Below are 17,605 nucleotides of genomic sequence, written 5' to 3'. Positions count from 1 at the left end.
TCCTGGTTCTAGGATGTGTTAATTTCTTCCTTCCTGCAGCCATTCACAGGTGGGCCTGGTCAGGAGGTTTCCTGTGAGCTCAACAAAGGTATTTTAGCTTAACGCTCATTACATGGGAGGAAGGGTTCCCAGAGATGAGCCATAATGTATAAGCTAAGCTTATAGGCAACATCCCTTTAGTGACTAACTTGTAGCAAAAGCAATAGAATACAAAGGTTAAAGTAAATTATTCTTCCTCATTACATGCTGAGTAACCTGCCTATACTGCCTTTTCCTCTAAACCCAAGTTCACTCTTCTAGAGGACCCAAAGCCTCAAGTCACCTGAGCACAGGGGCACCAACACCATCTCTGCCCTGCTAGGAACTACTAAAGCAGCATAACTTGGCAGCCCTTGATTGAGACCTCGTTTGGTAACTCCTCAAAGCAGAAATTTCATCCTAATGGATCCAGCAGATAACAGACAAATAAGATTTTACTTTGCTATTAAAAATTATCAGACAAGTTATAAAACCTCTAGAAAAGAATAACAGAACACTCCTGTCATTTGCCTTGTTGGCATGGTAGGCAGCATATGAGCCTCATAATGTGAGAGCCTCGAGGCCAATCCTCAGAGAGTGTAGCATTTTGCAGCAAGAAGATACCGCAGAAGAAGTAACCCAATGTGATCATCATTATTATTGCTGTTAGAGTCACACAAGAAATCTTTTCTTTAAGCGCTTGTCACCTTGTAACTTTGATAAGGCCACACACCTGTAGATGAAAGTTTTTTCTGTCTGTAAGGAAGCCCATTGGCGCTGTGACCCCACAAGTTTTTTTTTCGTTTTGTTTTTTACAATGCTCCGAGCTTTTTGAAAAGAAAAGAAACTTCCTCTAACTTTAATTAAACATTCCTCTTTCTCACAACATTTTAAAAATGTTTCTCACAACATTTTTAAAATAAGCGGTGGGGGGGGGGTGATCACAAAATTGAATATTTCCATTTGATTCCCACCTGGTCTCAGAGAGTGTCCCAAGCAGTAAAATCATAAATGTTGAGCTGCTACACTTCTTGAGAAGATGAAGGACTTACCGATATGTCAGTATGTATGGTTAGCTGAGAGTCAAAAGATTCTATTCGCAGCCTTTGGGGGAAGTTTGAGATAGAAAGGGAAGACAATCACTTGAGCTTTTACATTTTGCAGCTTGGATCTTAGTGGGCTGAAACACCAGCCTTCCTGAGCTGATTGTTATCTGTGTGCAACCTGGATGCGATTGGTTGACTGACAGACTTGCCAAGAATGTTACTCCAATTCCAGGAGTCAAGCAGCTTATATAATAGGTAGTTACAAAATGGCACTGGATTAAATTAACAGATAAATTATATCTCCATCCTACACTATTCTCTCGATCTCTAAACCTGTCCCCATTAGCCTGGATATCTTCAAACACTTAAAATCAATGAGTTTTGGGTAGGGGATTAAGAGGTGCAAACTACTACGTATAAAATAAACTACAAGGATATATTGTACAGCACAGGGAATATAACCAATGTTTTATAATAACTATAAATGGAGTATCATCTTTAAAAATTATGAATCACTATGTTGTACACCTGAAACTTAAATACTATTGTAAATCAACTATACCTCAATTTAAAAACAAATTAAAAAAAAAACTCAACTAATTCTAATAATTTGCTTTACCAGTCAAAACCTGCATCCTCCATTCAAGAAGCCTAGGTACCTTGAGGTAGTGCCTAGAGGGAAAAGCTACTAGAAGATTCCATGGGTCATTTACCCTTTTATTAGGCAGGTGACTTTAGATAAACCTTCAGATTCCCAAGCTACACTGTCAACCACACTTCTTTTCTACAGTTTATTAAAATATATATATATTAAAAAAAACCAGAAAAAGCATACAAATAACTAATGTAGATGTCAACAGTTCTGTGGAGGTTCTTTGGAGCTTCTGGCCTGTTAAGGTAAACTGGCCTCACTCTATTTCACTTTCGAAATCTCACGTACCCTCCACCCAACTCCTCTAGTCTTGGAAGACTTTGTTTAAAAAACAAAACTCAGCTAGTGAAAACAACTCATTGTTAGGAGATAATTCGTCATGGATCTCTCACATTTCTGCATGTATTGCTAGTGAGGCACTGACTGTCCTTTGTTCTGGATTATCTTTTCAAGGATGCTTATATAGCAAACACCGTTGGAAGACAGAGATAATGTTTCTCTCCAGAGCAACAGGCAGGCATGCTTACTGCTCATTATTAAAGAATTGGGATCCCCAGGTTCAGGGTTTCTGTCCTGTAACACAATCCACTGAATGTACAGATGTCATGTGTTGCCCTCTGGAAACTGGAGGCAGGGAATCAGAGAAAATATGCTGATAATCTGGTTATTGCTATTCCTGGAATAATAAACTGTGCATTGTCTCTGACCCAGGAGTCTCGTGAGTTGAACCAGCATCCATGAAACTGTGTCTGGCAGGCTAACTTAACAAGCTGAGCTCGCAAGTTGGGTAAATTTCAGAACTTTCACGTTTCTTTACACTCATCAGTCTCTCCCCTCTCCTCTTCTCTCTCGTATATTCCTTCTCTCAGTTAGTTTTACAAATGTCCACATAAATGCCAAAGCTAGGAATTAGGGTCCCTTCTCAGACTCCTTTCCCTCCCTTACCCCACTCTTTCATATCCAATCCCTAACTAAGTCTACCTTTTAAATACTTAAGAGGGAGGATGCAGGGAATTTTGTGAAACATTTTCCATTTCTGCTCCCAACCTACCATCCAAATTCAAGTTCTTGCCATCTCGTGTGAGGAGCATTGCAATTGTCTTATAACTATCTTTTTTAGCAAGGGAGGCATGTGTTCTGCCTCATCTTCCTGAAAGTCCTTTTTTTAGGCCTGGATAAAGCAGTATACTTTACAGGCGGGAAACCTCCACTTCCAATATCCTCCTTCTAATTCAACCATACAAAGGCCAACGACACAGAGGTTTTTGTAAAATGCAAATCTGATCTGGCTTTTCCCCAGGGCTAAAACTTTCAAGATCAGCAGGATAAAACTGAAATCCTTTGCAAGAGAAAGACCTTTCTGAACTGCTTTGCCTCTGATGTATTTCTCCCCACAACCTACTTCTTTGCTCTTATGCTTCATCTTACCTCAACTTAACCTGTGGCTGCAGGGTTGTGGAAGGATATGGGCACTTTCTAGGTCTTCTCATCAAAGGTCATGCCTAGAGCTAAATCCTTTGGGCAAAGCAGCTTTTGAGTCTTTCCTTGCAAGGATGGATGGTCTAGAAACGACGGAGTCAAACTTTGGAGCTTTTCACTTTTGCTTTTTTCTACTCTTCCTTCAGATGGGAGAGCCTTTTCTCTGTCTCTGGGAGCTGAGTACCATCGCTCTCTGGTGAAGGCAAGGCCCTTGGGCCTGCCTTGTAGTCTTGGCACATAATCGAAGCTCTAAAAATATTTGCTGGATAAATCAAGGAATTAATCCTTAAAAACATGTCATCCTCTCTTTCTCTTCGAGTTGCCAACCCCCCACTCCCTACAACCACCAAATTCACATTTTTCTTTCCTTTATACCTCAGCTGGAGTGTGCAGACAGCACTCTTTTAGAACTCACATCTAAATGACTGAATTTATATATATATGTATATATATATAAAAAATAACAAAATATATGTTATATATATGTAACCCATATATAACATATATTTAGTTATATATGTTATACGTTATTAACTAAAATTAATATAGTTAATAATGCTGCATTACATCTTTGAAAGTTGCTAAGAAAGTAAATCTTAAAAGTTGTCATAAGAAAAAAAATTTGTGTAACTATGTAAGGTGATGGATGTTAACTAGATTTATTGTAGTGATCATTTCACAATGTATACAAACATCGAATCATTATGTTGTACATCTGAAACTAATACAATATTATATGTCAGTTATACCTCAATAAAAAATAATTTTAAAAAAATGACTGAATTAATGGGTTGAACTCTTGATTTATCTTCGTGCTCCTTCAAGAGTTCATTTGATTAACTTCATCATGGTCACCTAAAAGAAATTTGAACAGATGCAAGAAAAGTACTAATAAAATTACTAATATCTACATGTTAAGAGGGGACTTTGTGCCAGGCACTGTGTTAAGCACTTTTGCAGGTTTTCTTAACTTGGGGACTGGTGAACTTGGATAGGAAAAAGAAATTACATTTTTAATATCTCTAACCTCTAACTGAAATTTAGCATGTCCTTCACGGATGAATGTTGGCAACAAATTAGTCAGAAGGTAAGTACCTGCGGCTTTGTCACTAAGGAAAGTTACATTTTCATACCCCATATTTGAGATATGAAGTATGTTGCAAATATCTCATACTTAACTGTTTCGAAGTTACAGTAGTTATAAGACGGGTCTTGATGTTTAATATTTAATATATTAATGAAGAAGCACACGTGTTACTATACCGCAAATTATTTTAATTGATAACTGTTTCTGTAGTATAACTGGTTTTCTTTATCCTATTTTAATGCTTTTTAAAATATAATTTGAGAAGGGCTCCATTGGCTTCGTCACGAAGCCAGAGGGCTCCCAGGCACCTAAAAGGTTAAGAAGCTCCGCGCCCGCAGCGACCTCCGGGTGCTGGCAACGCCCTTGGCCCAGACTTCACTGAAGGGGACTCGGGGTTGGAGACCGGGACCGGAAGCCCGAGCAAGGTCTGCGAAGGGTCTGAGGAGCAACCCAGGGAAAGAACTTCATGGTGCCAGCCTTCAGCCGGGCCGGCGCCAGGCGACTCCGAGCAGCGCGGACTTCGGCGTGGCCTAGAAGGGCTCGGAAGTGTGTCCCGGCGCCGTGCAGCCGCAGGGGCGGGGCTTCGGGGTGCGCGTCTGGCCGCGTCTGCGGACAGTTCAAGTACGGCGTTTGTAGGTCATTTGCATGACCCCGGGTGGAAGCCATTGCAGGGTCTGCAAGGGAATGACGTTCATTTCCCAAGGAGCACAGTGATCACTGTTGAGACTAGAACGAAGAGGGGACAAGGGCAGATACGAAAAATGTTTCCCTCCCTCTTCTTTCCAACTCTTCCGGGACCAATGCCTCAATTCTGATGGTCAGAAATTTGATTACTGAAAACTCTGGATCACTCAGGCTGTTTCATGTCAGACACCCAAATTCTCAGAGTATTAGTAAACCAGGAATGTTAATTTGTGAATTTACAGATAGGAATGTAAATGCCAAATGGATCAGAAGAGTGGGCAAGAGATTTAAAGGCTAATTTATAATTTCCTAATTTGTTCTTCTCCACTTCATAAGTATTTGTCTAAAAAATTATCATCCTTGTACAGAAATAATATCCCTTCTAGCTTTATGTTGCTAGAGATACACTAAAATTCTAAATTCCATATGACCACTTTTCCCCTGGAACTTATTGTCCTGGCATTACTAATCTTCTTCATTGGAAATTACAACTGTTTAGCTTGTAGAATATTATTACTTACATTTGACTGTTTTCTAGTGGTATCTTGGGAAATTCCTTAATTTACTCAGAAACACCAAATATATTTTTGGATGGATTACCTTTGAGGTTATACCAATGATCTTTTTAACAATGAGGCGCCTTCTAGGCCTTGGAGTTCTAGACATGGGTCTTAATCTGGATTTTACTCTCACTGTATGACCTCAGGGCAAATTATTTAATCTCTGTCTCAGTTTCACTAACTATAAAAATGGGAATAGTAATATGATTCAATTCATCGGTCATAGAAATAAAATTATTCATGTATTATAAATCACTGAGCAGAACAGTGTTTGGCAAACAAATAAGCACTTAATGAGAAATACCTTATTATTGTAAAAAGCCCAATATAACTTATTTGGTTACACATTTAAACTTTTTTTGATTCAAGAATACTTTATGGAACACCTACTATGCACAATATTCTCTTAACATCTTTGCAAATGTTACTACTCTTACTAGAAGCCTTTTACCCACTCCTTGCTTGGCCAACTTCTCTTTTCATTTTGCTGCTTAGGTGTCAATTATGCCTCAGAAAGTGCTTCCTAATACCCTTTCATGCTCTGGCATCAGAGTCAGGGCCTCCTGCAGTATTATCACAACACCAAGCACACAGTGGTGACTTTCCTGAATTTGACTTTGGATTCTTGACAACAGGGAATGTTTATCTTTGATCCTGTTCTATTGTTTGGCAAAGAGAAAGCACAGATAATATTTGTAATTAAAATGGGGTGGGAATAGTTGAGCAGAGTAAGGATGGTAATATTGCAGGACAAAGTAGAATTTCCAGCAATTCAGTTGTGACAGCCATCTAACTGGTCTTTCTCCTTCAACTCTTTCCCTCCTTACACCCTATTGCCCATGCATCAGCCATACATACACACACACACACACACACACAGACACACACTGATAACTTATATTGTGTGGTTTCTCTATTCAAAACTCTAATGGCATCCCATCATTTTCAGAGAAAAGTGACAGTGTGGAGAATCTTCCATTTTCTGGCCCCTGGCTATCTCTGCAATCATATCAACTTTCACTCTTACCCTCCCTCATGCCAATTCAGCCACTTCTGCCTCCTTGTTCTTCCTAAGTATGCCAAACACATTTTCACCTCATCTCTGCATTTGCTTTTCCCTCTGCTGGAATGTTTTCCCCTCAGAGTCACCTCTCTTATTCCTTTACTTCATTAAAAGCTTATTCTTTCACTTCATTAAGAGCTCTGCTCAAATGTCATCTCATCAGAGAGGACTTCTCTAACCACCCTATCTAAATAGCACCCACTTACACTTGTTTATTTAAAGCACCCTGTCACATAAATTTGTGCATCTTCTACACCCTCCCCCACTAGAGTATAAGCTTGGTGAAAGCAGAGACTTTGTTTTGTTCACTGTTGTACCTCCAGCACTTAGACAATGCCTAGAACTAGAAAAAGGAAAAGAAGGTATAATGACTGTGAAGAAACAAAACAAAACAAAAAGAACATATGGTTATCTATGTAGAAAGCCCCAAAGAATATACAGACATTAAGAATTAATGAGTTTAGCAAGGTTGTTGAATATAAAAATCAACTTTAGCTGAAAACAGAAAATGTAGCAACTAAAAACATACCATATAAAGTAGCATCCAAAAGTGTACAGTCCCTAAGAAATATTAACAAAAGAAAACGTTTATGGAGAATTATAAAACTTTATTGAAAGGCATTTAGAAAGCCTAAATAAATGGAGAATTACACCATGTTCATGGATTGGAAGACTCAATATTATAATTAATCTATAAATACAATACAAATCCAATAAAAATTCCACCTTTTGTTAGTTTGATTTGGAACTTGTCAATCTAATTCTAGAAGTTGTATGGAAAAGCAGTTGGCTAAGAATATAGCCAAGACACTCCAACGAAGAAAAGTTTGGTGGTGATGTTAAAGGTGGAGGTGGTATTTGTCCTGAGATATCAAGACCTTTTTCTAAAGTTGTAGTACTCAAGATAGTATAGTATTGCCACAAGGTTAGACAAATTGACCAGTGAGTCAGAATCGAAACCATCAACAGACCCCTCCGCAAAAGAAACTTGATTTATGAAAAGAGCCAGTATTACAGATCAGTGGGGAAAGGATGAACTTTTCAGAAAAGTTGGGACAACCAAGTGGTTGAGACAACCACTTACCATATGGAAAAAATATTATTTTGAATTACTATCTCATATTTTTGCAAAAATCAGTTCAGGGAAGACTAAAGACAAATGTGAAAAGCAAAACTATAAAACTTTTACAAGGCAGTAAAGGATATCTTTATGACTTGGAGCAGGAAATGATCCCTCCCCTCCCATGAAGCCAACTTGTATCCAGCTTTATAAGATACTTTTCAAAAATAGTTACTTCCAGCAGGACATGGGTGACAATCCATAACATCTTACAACTTTCAAACTCTCCTCTCCAAAAAGTCAACAAAGTCTGTTGCTGCAATGAACAGGAAAACTTTTCAGAAAGGGTGAATATTTCACATGAGGCATATAAGAGCTTTTCACAGGTCACCTCTGACATGGAGGAAAGGAACTAAAAACTCCAGGATTATTAATGAGATGATCCACAAACTACAAACAGGAATCCTGGCTCTTTTGAGCAACACCATCTTGATGTCATCACCAGAAATCCTGAGTATTGTTACCTGACGCAGCTGATTCTAGGGGTGCCAAGGCTGCATCATGACTCTTGGTTTCAGGAAGTCAAGGATGTGTTGATGGCATCAGGAAAGGAGAAGACATGAAGTTTTGCTTCCCCACACGGTAAGGCTTCTGAGCCATAGTGGCTGTCATGTGTGAATGTCGGAGAATCTCTCCTGGGAACCAAGAATAATCTTCAAATATGAGGATAGAAAATTCTGTTTTCCCCCATTTCAATCCAGCTTCTGAAACATTCTACTAGTGGTTATTTTGCCCTTTCCACAAAAGATAACAACAAAGCGTCTTGTGTGCTAACAACATAACTTAAAAAAAAAAAATCTACGTTTTTACAAAATTTGATTTAAAAAAAATAGTATTTCAAACAGTAGAGTCACTAGAAGTACAGAGCTATCAAAAAAGTACACTTCACTTGGCATCCCCGGTGCCTTCTGCTTTCTGTGACTGGACTGTGGAGGCATCTCGGTTTTTTGCAGGGTTGTTCCCATCTTTGTTGCCTTCTGCTTTCCCCTTTCTCCCTTTGGCCAGCTTCTCTCCCTTCTTTGCAGGGGCCTTTTTTGCCCTGGGCTCTGGTTTTGGAGGGGCAGGTTTAGCAGACAACCGTGCCGATCTCCTCTGTGGCTCTTCCTTCACCTTTGCTTTGTCACCTTTAGCATCTCCTTTTGCCTTTCTCTTGGGCATGGTGGCAGTAGTGCCTGGCAGATGGCTTTACCAGCCCAAGCGGTTCTTCTGTCTTCCTCACTGCTCCTAGAAAGATTTCTTTAACAAGACACAAAAAGTGTAAACCGTAAAGGAAAAGACTGCCAAATTTAACTACATTAAAATTCAAATTTGACTATATTAAAATTAGTAATTTTTATATAGCAAAAAGATGCATAAAAAGTAAGAAGATAAGTTACAAGCTGGGGAAAAGATATTCATAATACATATAACTGACAAAGGATGAGAGTCCAGGATATGTAAAGAATTCCTACAGATCTATGAGAAAAGGACAAAATGAAAATTTAAAAACAATGGGCAAAAGTGTTAATACGTACTTCTTAGAAAAAGCATGAATGGTGAATAAGCAAAAAAAAAAAAAAAAAAAGGTCAACTTCATTAGTAATATGGGAATGAATACAAAAATCACAGGATATAACATTTCACATCCATCAAATTGGTGAAAACTATATTGTCTGACAATATTAAGGGCTCAGCAGATGTGGAACAATTAAAACACATACACTGCTAGGGTGTGTGTTTATATGTGTGTAAATTAGTGTGTGGCATTATTTAAAGCAATTTCACTTCTAGGTGTTTACCTGGAGGAATTCTTGGGGCTGTGCACAGGAGACCCCTACAAGAATGTTTCTAGCAACCCTGTAATTTCAAAAACCTGGAAACCATTCAGTGTCCTTCAATAGAATAGATAAATACATTTTGGTAATATCTATGCAAGGGACTACTATTCAGCAGCAGAAATGAATAGATTACAGCTATATGCAAAACCATGGACGAATCTCAAGAACATAATGTTGAGCAAAAAAAAGTGAGTTACAAAATGGATCTACAGTATGGATCCATTTATAAGTGTAAAACTAAATGACTTGTTTAGGCTACAAGTATGTAGTCAAAAAAAAAAGAGATAAATATAAAAATCAGGACAGTAGTCACCTCAGGGAATTAAGAAAAGGATGGTGGTTGGAGAGGGCATGGGAGTTCTCTTCCTTAAACTGGAGGCGGGTGGGGAACAACACAGGGGTAATACACCATTATTCTCTATATTTTACAGAGAGTAATTTTATGTGTCTGCTCAAGAATAAAAGCCACTTTAAGAAGGTGCGTAGCCCCGAGCACAGATTCAAGGGCACACAAATAGACGTGATTTATTTTGATTTGGGGCAATTAGGACCTGGGTCCATGGCTGGCATTCAAACACCGTGGGGCTTTTTTAAAGCTCTGGGACAAAACTAGCCACTCACACCTTCTGCCCCACCCCTGAAAATGTTTCCTGGGGAAGTCTGTAACCCTATGCCCTGACCTAGTCCACAATGTTTTATTTCAAGAAAAAAAAAATTATTATCTTTTCTCTAAATTGCTCCAGAGTTTTGTTTTGTGTTTTTGCTGGACCTCACCATCTAGATAGAATGGGCAAACATGGTCCTTGAGCAAACTTAAATTTTTTTTTTTTTTTTTTTTGAGCAACCTTAGATTTGATTTTTATGTTCTTCGGCTAACAAAGGCAACCACCTGTAAATGGTGCTAAAACATCAAATTATCACTTGATAATTTGATTATATGATAATTTCATTATCTATTTTTCTATTTTCTATCTACTTTCATTATCTATTCTTCCCCCATTTTTCCACTATGACTAGAATTTCTGGAAATTTTACAGTTTTCCTTCCTTCTCATGGAACAGAGGGAGAAATAAGAGTTAGTATAAAGAAGAGGGAAGGAACCAAAGTGGGAGTGAGCCTTGAATCAGTCATTATTTCCCTTGGTACCTTGTAAGGAACTTTGGGAACAGAGATTAAAAATTGAGAGGAGAAACAGTTCTAATCTCATGTTGAACAGCAGTTCACTGAAAAGCTAATAAGAAATTAGCTGGGCCCTTCTCTTCCCTTACTGTGCTCTTGCCTTGACTCTAAATATTCTAAATTACTGGTGGGTCCAAAAGTCCCGGTTGCCACAGAGACACCCTGCAATTCTGCTGACCCAGCCAGACCCAACCTGCTCGCTCCCGAGGACATCTTTCCCTAGACATTACATGAATTTATGCCTAGTTTACTCTCTCCCAAATGCACCACTAAAGAAATGTTTGGACAATTCTTAAAGAACAAAAGTGTTGTTTTTTTTGTTGTTGTTGTTGTTGTTTTATCCAAAATCGAACACAATGAAGAAAAAAAATGTGTAAAGAAAATAATTGAGAAGGATGCCAGAGATCACAAAGGTCAACTCTGGGTATGGTAATGGTGTGCCCAGAAAGGAACAGGGAGGAAAAGACAGCTGTTCTTACCATGAAGAAAGCAATATTGAGAGATTTTTTTACGGCATGAAAATCATTTGATGTAATATTTGGGTGACTTGTTTTGTGCCTGTTGCCCTGGTATATTATTAATAATGCTCCCTTTTACTCTCAAAAGTGTGCCAACTTGGACAATAAATAAGGTCACCCTAAATAATCTGCATATATTCTTAGAGGCCTTTTTGTTACCAGAGAATGAGAGAGGAAACCAAAGGGTGAGCTTCTGTTCTACGACACACCTCCCTAAACAATGGACACTCCATACCATTCTCCTTCCATCTCACTCCAAAATTGTGTTTCTTAGCCCATGTCCTGCCCTGGGAATGCTCACAGTCTGTTTCCTAGGCTCGGTCTTCATGTTAGATCCCTTGCAGTCCATCCCAAGCAGGGGAGCCACGATCGGCACATGTCAAAGGCCCAAACACAGCAGGTGACAATAAAGATAAATTCAAGGAAAAGAGGCCACTAGCTGGATTCTGGATCTGAGTATATGAATATGGATTAGTTCCTTGAAACTCACATTTAGGAAGCTTATCAGGAGAACAGGTGGCTGACCTTACAAATATAGGAGACAGATGCACAAATAATGAAAAAGGGCTGGTGGGATAAAAGGTTATTTCATTTTCATAAAGGCCAAGGAGGTCGGGGAGGGAGAGGCTCTCACCACACAGTGGTGTTAATTTAAAAGAAATTATTTGAGATGGAGTACAGGGAAGTTTTTTAGGGCAATGAAATTATTCTGTATGCTACTGACTGTAATGGTGGATACATGACATTATGCACTGGACAAAACCCACAGAACTGTATACAGAGCATGGAACCCTAATGTAAATAATAATAATAATTAGTTAACAATAATAATTAGTTAATAATAATGTATAAATATTGGCTCATCCATTGTAACAAAAGAACCACACCAAGGCAAGTAGTTAATAATGGAGAAACTGACGTAGAGGGAGAAGAAATATATGAGAACTCTGTACTTTCTGCTCAGTTTTTCTGTAAACCTGAAACTGTTCTAAAAAAATAAAGTCTACTAACTAAAAACAAACAAATACATTTTAAGAATTAAAAAAAGAAAAAAATAATTTGTTAGGTAATAAAATATATAAGTCATAGGATTACAAATACTCTATCATGCATGTGAATGAAAAGAAAAATTATTAACTGGCAGATAAATCTTTTTTTTAAAGACTTTTTTTACTTTAAAAATTTTATAGTTTTTTAAATTGAAATATAGTTGATGTGCAATATTATTTTAGTTTCAGGAGTGGCAGATAAATCTTTTAAGTATATAAATTTTGGGAACACAGAGATTTATCAATGAGGCAAGAAATTATCAAGACAGATACTGAGGTTATTCTCCCAAGACATGGCAACAATTTTAAAAGTTTTAGGAATCTAACAATTCCCTTTTGTTAAAATAACACTTTCCAGGGCAAAATTATATTAACAGACAACAGAACAAGTTAGTGAAATTTTTGAACAACATGTCTTCGTATTGTAAAGAACTGGACTGAAATTCTTGTGAAAGTCTCAGTTTAACTCTTCATTTAATGAACTTGCTGGTTTTAGGATGTGGAAAGGTATCCCTCTTAACAGCCTCAAGGGGGGAGGGAACATCCATTTCTTAAAGTCCTTTTCTTACCTATGAAGACTTGAATTTTTTTAATTTTAGAAAAAGACCTATGAAATTTAAATGTACTGACAGAAATAGCCTAAAAAAAAGACTAATAGAGAAATAAAAAGCAAATGATGTATTTCTTCTGCAATAAAAATATGCAAATGATTAGTAAGATGAGGAGATGCAGGTATGCTAAAATCTTCTGCGAAGTTAATTTCTGGGAATTCCCCAAACTGTTTCAATAATATACAAAACACATCAATCTCTGTCCCCAGAAATGGGCTGAATTTGTGTTCCCCCCCCCCCCCAAATTCATAAGTTGAAGTCCTAACCCTCAGTACCTCAGACTGTGACTGTACTGGGAAATGGGGCCTTTAAAGAGGTGATTAAGGTAAAATGAAGTCTTATGGGTAGGTCTTAATCCAATATGACTAATGTCATACTGGCGATTAGGACACAGACAACACAAACAGAGAGAGGACCATGTAAGGATACAGCAAGAAAACCAAACCTGCCACCACCTTGATCTTGGACTTCCAGCCTCCAGGACTGTGAGAAAATAAATTTCTGTTATTTAAGATATTCAGTCTGTGTCGTTTTGTTATGGCAGTCCTAGAAAACTAATACAGAAGGAAAGAGTATAAAGATCTCAATGACCTATGACGCATCTCGGATTAGATTAATTTTGATGTTTTGCCCAGCTCTCAGAATTTTTTTTCCATGTTTTTTTTTCTCTTTCACCATGAGTCTGTCTCCAGTATCCAAGGACCAAATCCCACCTCATCCAATACACACTCCCACGCCATCCCCAGCAGAGGCACATTTTAGCAACGTCCTTTCTCTCCCTTGACTGTTACTGAACTGGGTTCCAAGGAGTTTGTTCTAACTTGGGTTTTAGTCTCAATGCCACCCCAAAGCCAGAAGGCCACCCTCTTCTCTCTGCCTCTTATTTATGGCAAGATAGTGCCTTGGGGTTGGAGAGAAGACTTGGAAGAAGATTACAACACCAAGCTTAGGAAGGAGAGAATAGAGGATATAGTAAAAAAACAAGCAAATAGAAGACTCTATTCAAGGTGCAGTGCTATACAGGAGCAAGAGGTCACACAGTGTCAGTCACTCCCCAGGGCCTATTTGTTCTCCACCTTTCAAAGAAAATATCAGACAAGGTGAGCAGCTTCCATTTGAGGTTAATGAGGGAGACTGGGGGAGGGAGGGAGGGATAGTGGGAGAAGGTGAGAGAGGGCAGAGTGTCTAAAATGGTAGGGCTGCTGCTTCATCTTGCCAGAACACACCTGGTTTAAAGAGAAGGAGAGAGCCACAAGCTTCAAACAAACTGTCACCCATCTGCAACAGGTTGGCTTGGGGCACACTCAGCTTCCCAGCTAAAGTATTCCTGCCCCTTGGCATCAGAGAAAGATGGAGAGGACAAATCCCCATCACCTCCTGGGCCCCTGAGACCCTTGCTCCTCGCAGGGCACCACATTAACTCACTGTATTTCTGAGTGGTATAGAGGGAATTTTTTTATTTTTAAAAAAATTTTTAACATCTTTAAAAATGTATTCACTGTATTTCTGAGTGGTATAGAGGGAATTTTTTTATTTAAAAAAAATTTTTTTAACATCTTTATTGGAGTATAATTGCTTTACAATGGTGTGTTAGTTTCTGCTGTATAACAAAGTGAATCAGCTATACATATACATATATCTCCATATCTCCTCCCTCTTGCGTCTCCCTATAGAGGGAATTTTAAATGAAAATGTCTTAGACAAATTTGCATTGAGCACCTGCCAAACTTATTGTCTTGCTAACAAGGGAAACTACAAGATGATAAAAGCATGGGTCTTTCAGAGAAGGTATGAAAATGGAGGAATAATAGGGCTGGGGAAGGGATGCCTATACAAGTTGCCTGTAAAAAAAAAAAAAAAGGAAGAAAGGAAGGGAGGGAGGGAGGGAGGAAGGGAGGAAGAGAAAACAGTTTATTAGGTAAGGATTGCCCTTTCTTGTCTTATGGCCATAAAAAATCACATTCCTGTCAGTCATTTGAGGGAATCTGGAGCAATGCGATCTGAGAGACTAGGCTTGGCTAACTCTTAGAAATAGTAATAATAATAATAATAATAATAATAATATAATAATACATCTAAGAAGAAGATCCTGAGAATATACCTGAGGCTGTTTGGTGTTATATCAAGAGTTCTTTCCCAGAAAAGCGTTTGATAGATCCAATTAACATGGAACCAGGCCATGTCCGAAACAGACGTAAGAGGCCAGACACCAGGGCACACAAGTCCTGATTTTAAACAAGTGCTGTCAGTGACCTTTCTCAAGCTTCAAGGCAGTACGCAAAATCCACAGTTGCCCCATTTCTTAACTTTGGGATCTTTTTTTTCTTTTTGACAGGAAGAGCAGAAGGCCAAAGCGGAGGAAGACTCAGCCCTTCGGTGTCCCCTCAGGAGGGGGGCACCTCGTAAGCTGGGGAGGGGAGGCGAGAAAGAGCCCAGGCCAGGGCAGCCCAGCACCCCCGCCACGACCTCTTCCAGGCCACGGCCCTGCTGGCCCAAAGCTTTCAAATCCCCTCCTCGCCTCCCGTTTTTCTGCCCTAGAGTCTCTGTGGGGACTTATGCCAGAAGGGCCTGCGATCTTCACCTCCCGGCTTCCGCTTTTCCCAGAGATTCACACTCGAAGCCCGGGAGAGCCACTGCAGCTGTTCTGGAGAGTGGAAAGCAAGGTGGAAATGTCGGGAGCCCGAGGTCACCTAATCACGACGAGGGCCAGATCGCAGGAGGGTCCCAAATCTATGGAGGGCGGCGGGACTACCCCCATTCTCCGGAGACGCACGCTAAGGCCCCCAAGGTACTCACCCGAGTCTCGCGGCCGTGTGAGGGGCGCGAGGCTGCCAGCTGCGGGCCTGCCGCGCAGGTGCTCTCGGCTGGGGCAGGGCCGGCGCGGACAGTGGGCCAGCGAAGAGACGCCCGGAGCTGGGCGCTGCCGGGAACAGGAAGGCAAGGCGAGGATGCGCTTCCGGGGCTGCGGGCGTCGGGCCGCCTTGCAGAGCCGGGGACAGCCCGGTTCTCCCCCTCGCGATGCGTGTGTCCGCCTCCGGGGCCGCGGGCTCCGGACCCACCTTGAGCAGCGTCGCTTCACAGCCTGGGGCAAGAGAGACAAGAAAAGGAGGCGTGCAGAGTTTTTTTAAATAAATGGATTTTTAAAGGAGAGCCACATAGGTAGGGAAAAATAGAAACAAACCTTGTTTCCGCCCGGTTTCGAACCGGGGACCTTTCGCGTGTGAGGCGAACGTGATAACCACTACACTACGGAAACTCGATGGAAACCGGCTGTCCCTGCCGACAGTTCTCCCTACAGAACACGCCCCTCCCTCCCTCCCTCCCTCCTTCTCACTTCCTCACTTCCTCCCACCCGCCCCGCCCCGCCGCTTCGTCCCAGCAAATGTGCGTCGTTAATATGCGCGTGCGTCTTGTACTACTCTCCCAAACCAGAGAGGCCAATTAGATGCGCAAACCAAGCCCATGCAGCGTACAGATCTGAAGCGAAATTCTTAATAATTTATTCTGGAAATGACTGGATGGGGGAGAACAAAAGAGACTTCAATCCCTTCGCTATTACTTCTCATTCTGAACTTCTGGATCTTAATTTCTTCCTCATTGCTTACCAGGTTACCTCAAACCCATCCTTCAGCAGGAATGGACTGGTGGGGCTGGGCGTGACACGGGGCCCACGCACATTTCTCAGTCTGGCTTTGGCTAGCGCCACCGCATGGCCTGACGCGGAATTTGCTCTGCAAAGGAATGATGACCCTGGCTGTGGTCAAAAGCGGGGCCTTCTCGCTCGTGAGACTTCCAGGCAAACTTCACCTTGTAATGGATTTTCTAACTCCATTGGGTTCCTCAGTGGTCGGCAGAGGAAAGAAGTAAAACGGTAATGCGTACTCCGAGCCAGCCAGGAGTCGAACCTGGAATCTTCTGATCCGTAGTCAGACGCGTTATCCATTGCGCCACTGGCCCCGCACATAAACGGCTCTTAGGCGGACATGCCTTCATCAGAAACCAGGCGGCGGCAACCGGTCCACTTTGTGGGGTCGGCGCCTGGCCCTGAAAGCCCCGTCCTCCTGGCTAGCTCAGACTGCAGCGCGTGGACTCCCCAGGCGGCCAGTTCGCCTGCACGCGCCCTAGCGTCTGTGCTGCTTTCTCAGGCTGTCTGTACAGACCCCGGCATTCTCTGCCCCAGTATCATCTCTTCGTTCATGCATTCATTCATTCAACCAATATGGCACCGGAAATACAACTGTGAAGAAAACAGAGGTGATCCTTGCTCTCAAGAAGATTGCATGGACGTAGCGAAGACGATAATAAAGCACTAAATAAATGAAATAATGGTGATAAGCACTTAGAGGGAAAAAGACAAACGGCAAAAGAGAATAGAAAAGCCCAGCAGGAAAGGTGATGAACAATAAATACGGGTATCAGGGAAAAGAGCGACCTGGAACTGGGGAAATCTCCAGGGCAAAGGCATGGAGGTGGGAGCGTGCATGGGATGTTCCAGCAATGTCGAGGAGGCCAGTGCTGAGCGGAAAGGGCTAGGAGACCTCCGGGAGATGACCTCTGGCCTTGTACACCCTTGTATGGGCTTTGGCTGTTACTGTGTAGGAAATTGGAAGCCGTTGTAGGGTGACAATATATCTGACATTCTTTCTTGTCTCTCCTTGGGTCGTTGAAAACATTTTATTTACAATATTTACTTAAGCAAGACTCTACGCTAAGCACCCTCAC

At 40.8% G+C, this 17,605-nt stretch overlaps 1 protein-coding gene and 2 non-coding genes across 3 annotated transcripts; all 3 read right to left on the bottom strand.

Annotated features, from left to right (window-relative positions):
- Window positions 1-7,225: 7,225 nt before the first annotated feature.
- HMGN4 (high mobility group nucleosomal binding domain 4) lies at window positions 7,226-16,167 on the bottom strand. Its single transcript, XM_061195885.1, has 3 exons — window positions 16,065-16,167; window positions 15,680-15,965; window positions 7,226-8,945 (listed from the first exon to the last, which is right to left on the bottom strand). The coding sequence occupies exon 3, from the start codon at window positions 8,865-8,867 to the stop codon at window positions 8,595-8,597; it is 273 nt and encodes a 90-aa protein (XP_061051868.1). The 5' UTR covers window positions 8,868-8,945; window positions 15,680-15,965; window positions 16,065-16,167; the 3' UTR covers window positions 7,226-8,594.
- TRNAV-CAC (transfer RNA valine (anticodon CAC)) lies at window positions 16,067-16,139 on the bottom strand. The gene has a single exon. It is a non-coding gene; the product is annotated as a tRNA-Val (tRNA).
- Window positions 16,168-16,767: 600 nt separating the features above from the next.
- TRNAR-ACG (transfer RNA arginine (anticodon ACG)) lies at window positions 16,768-16,840 on the bottom strand. Its single transcript has one exon. It is a non-coding gene; the product is annotated as a tRNA-Arg (tRNA).
- Window positions 16,841-17,605: the final 765 nt, after the last annotated feature.

Source organism: Eubalaena glacialis, chromosome 7 (assembly GCF_028564815.1).
Source record: "Eubalaena glacialis isolate mEubGla1 chromosome 7, mEubGla1.1.hap2.+ XY, whole genome shotgun sequence".
Lineage (NCBI taxonomy): Eukaryota > Metazoa > Chordata > Mammalia > Artiodactyla > Balaenidae > Eubalaena > Eubalaena glacialis.
The sequence above is the reverse complement of the archived record's forward strand: the minus strand, read 5'-3'. Positions and strand labels throughout refer to the sequence as shown.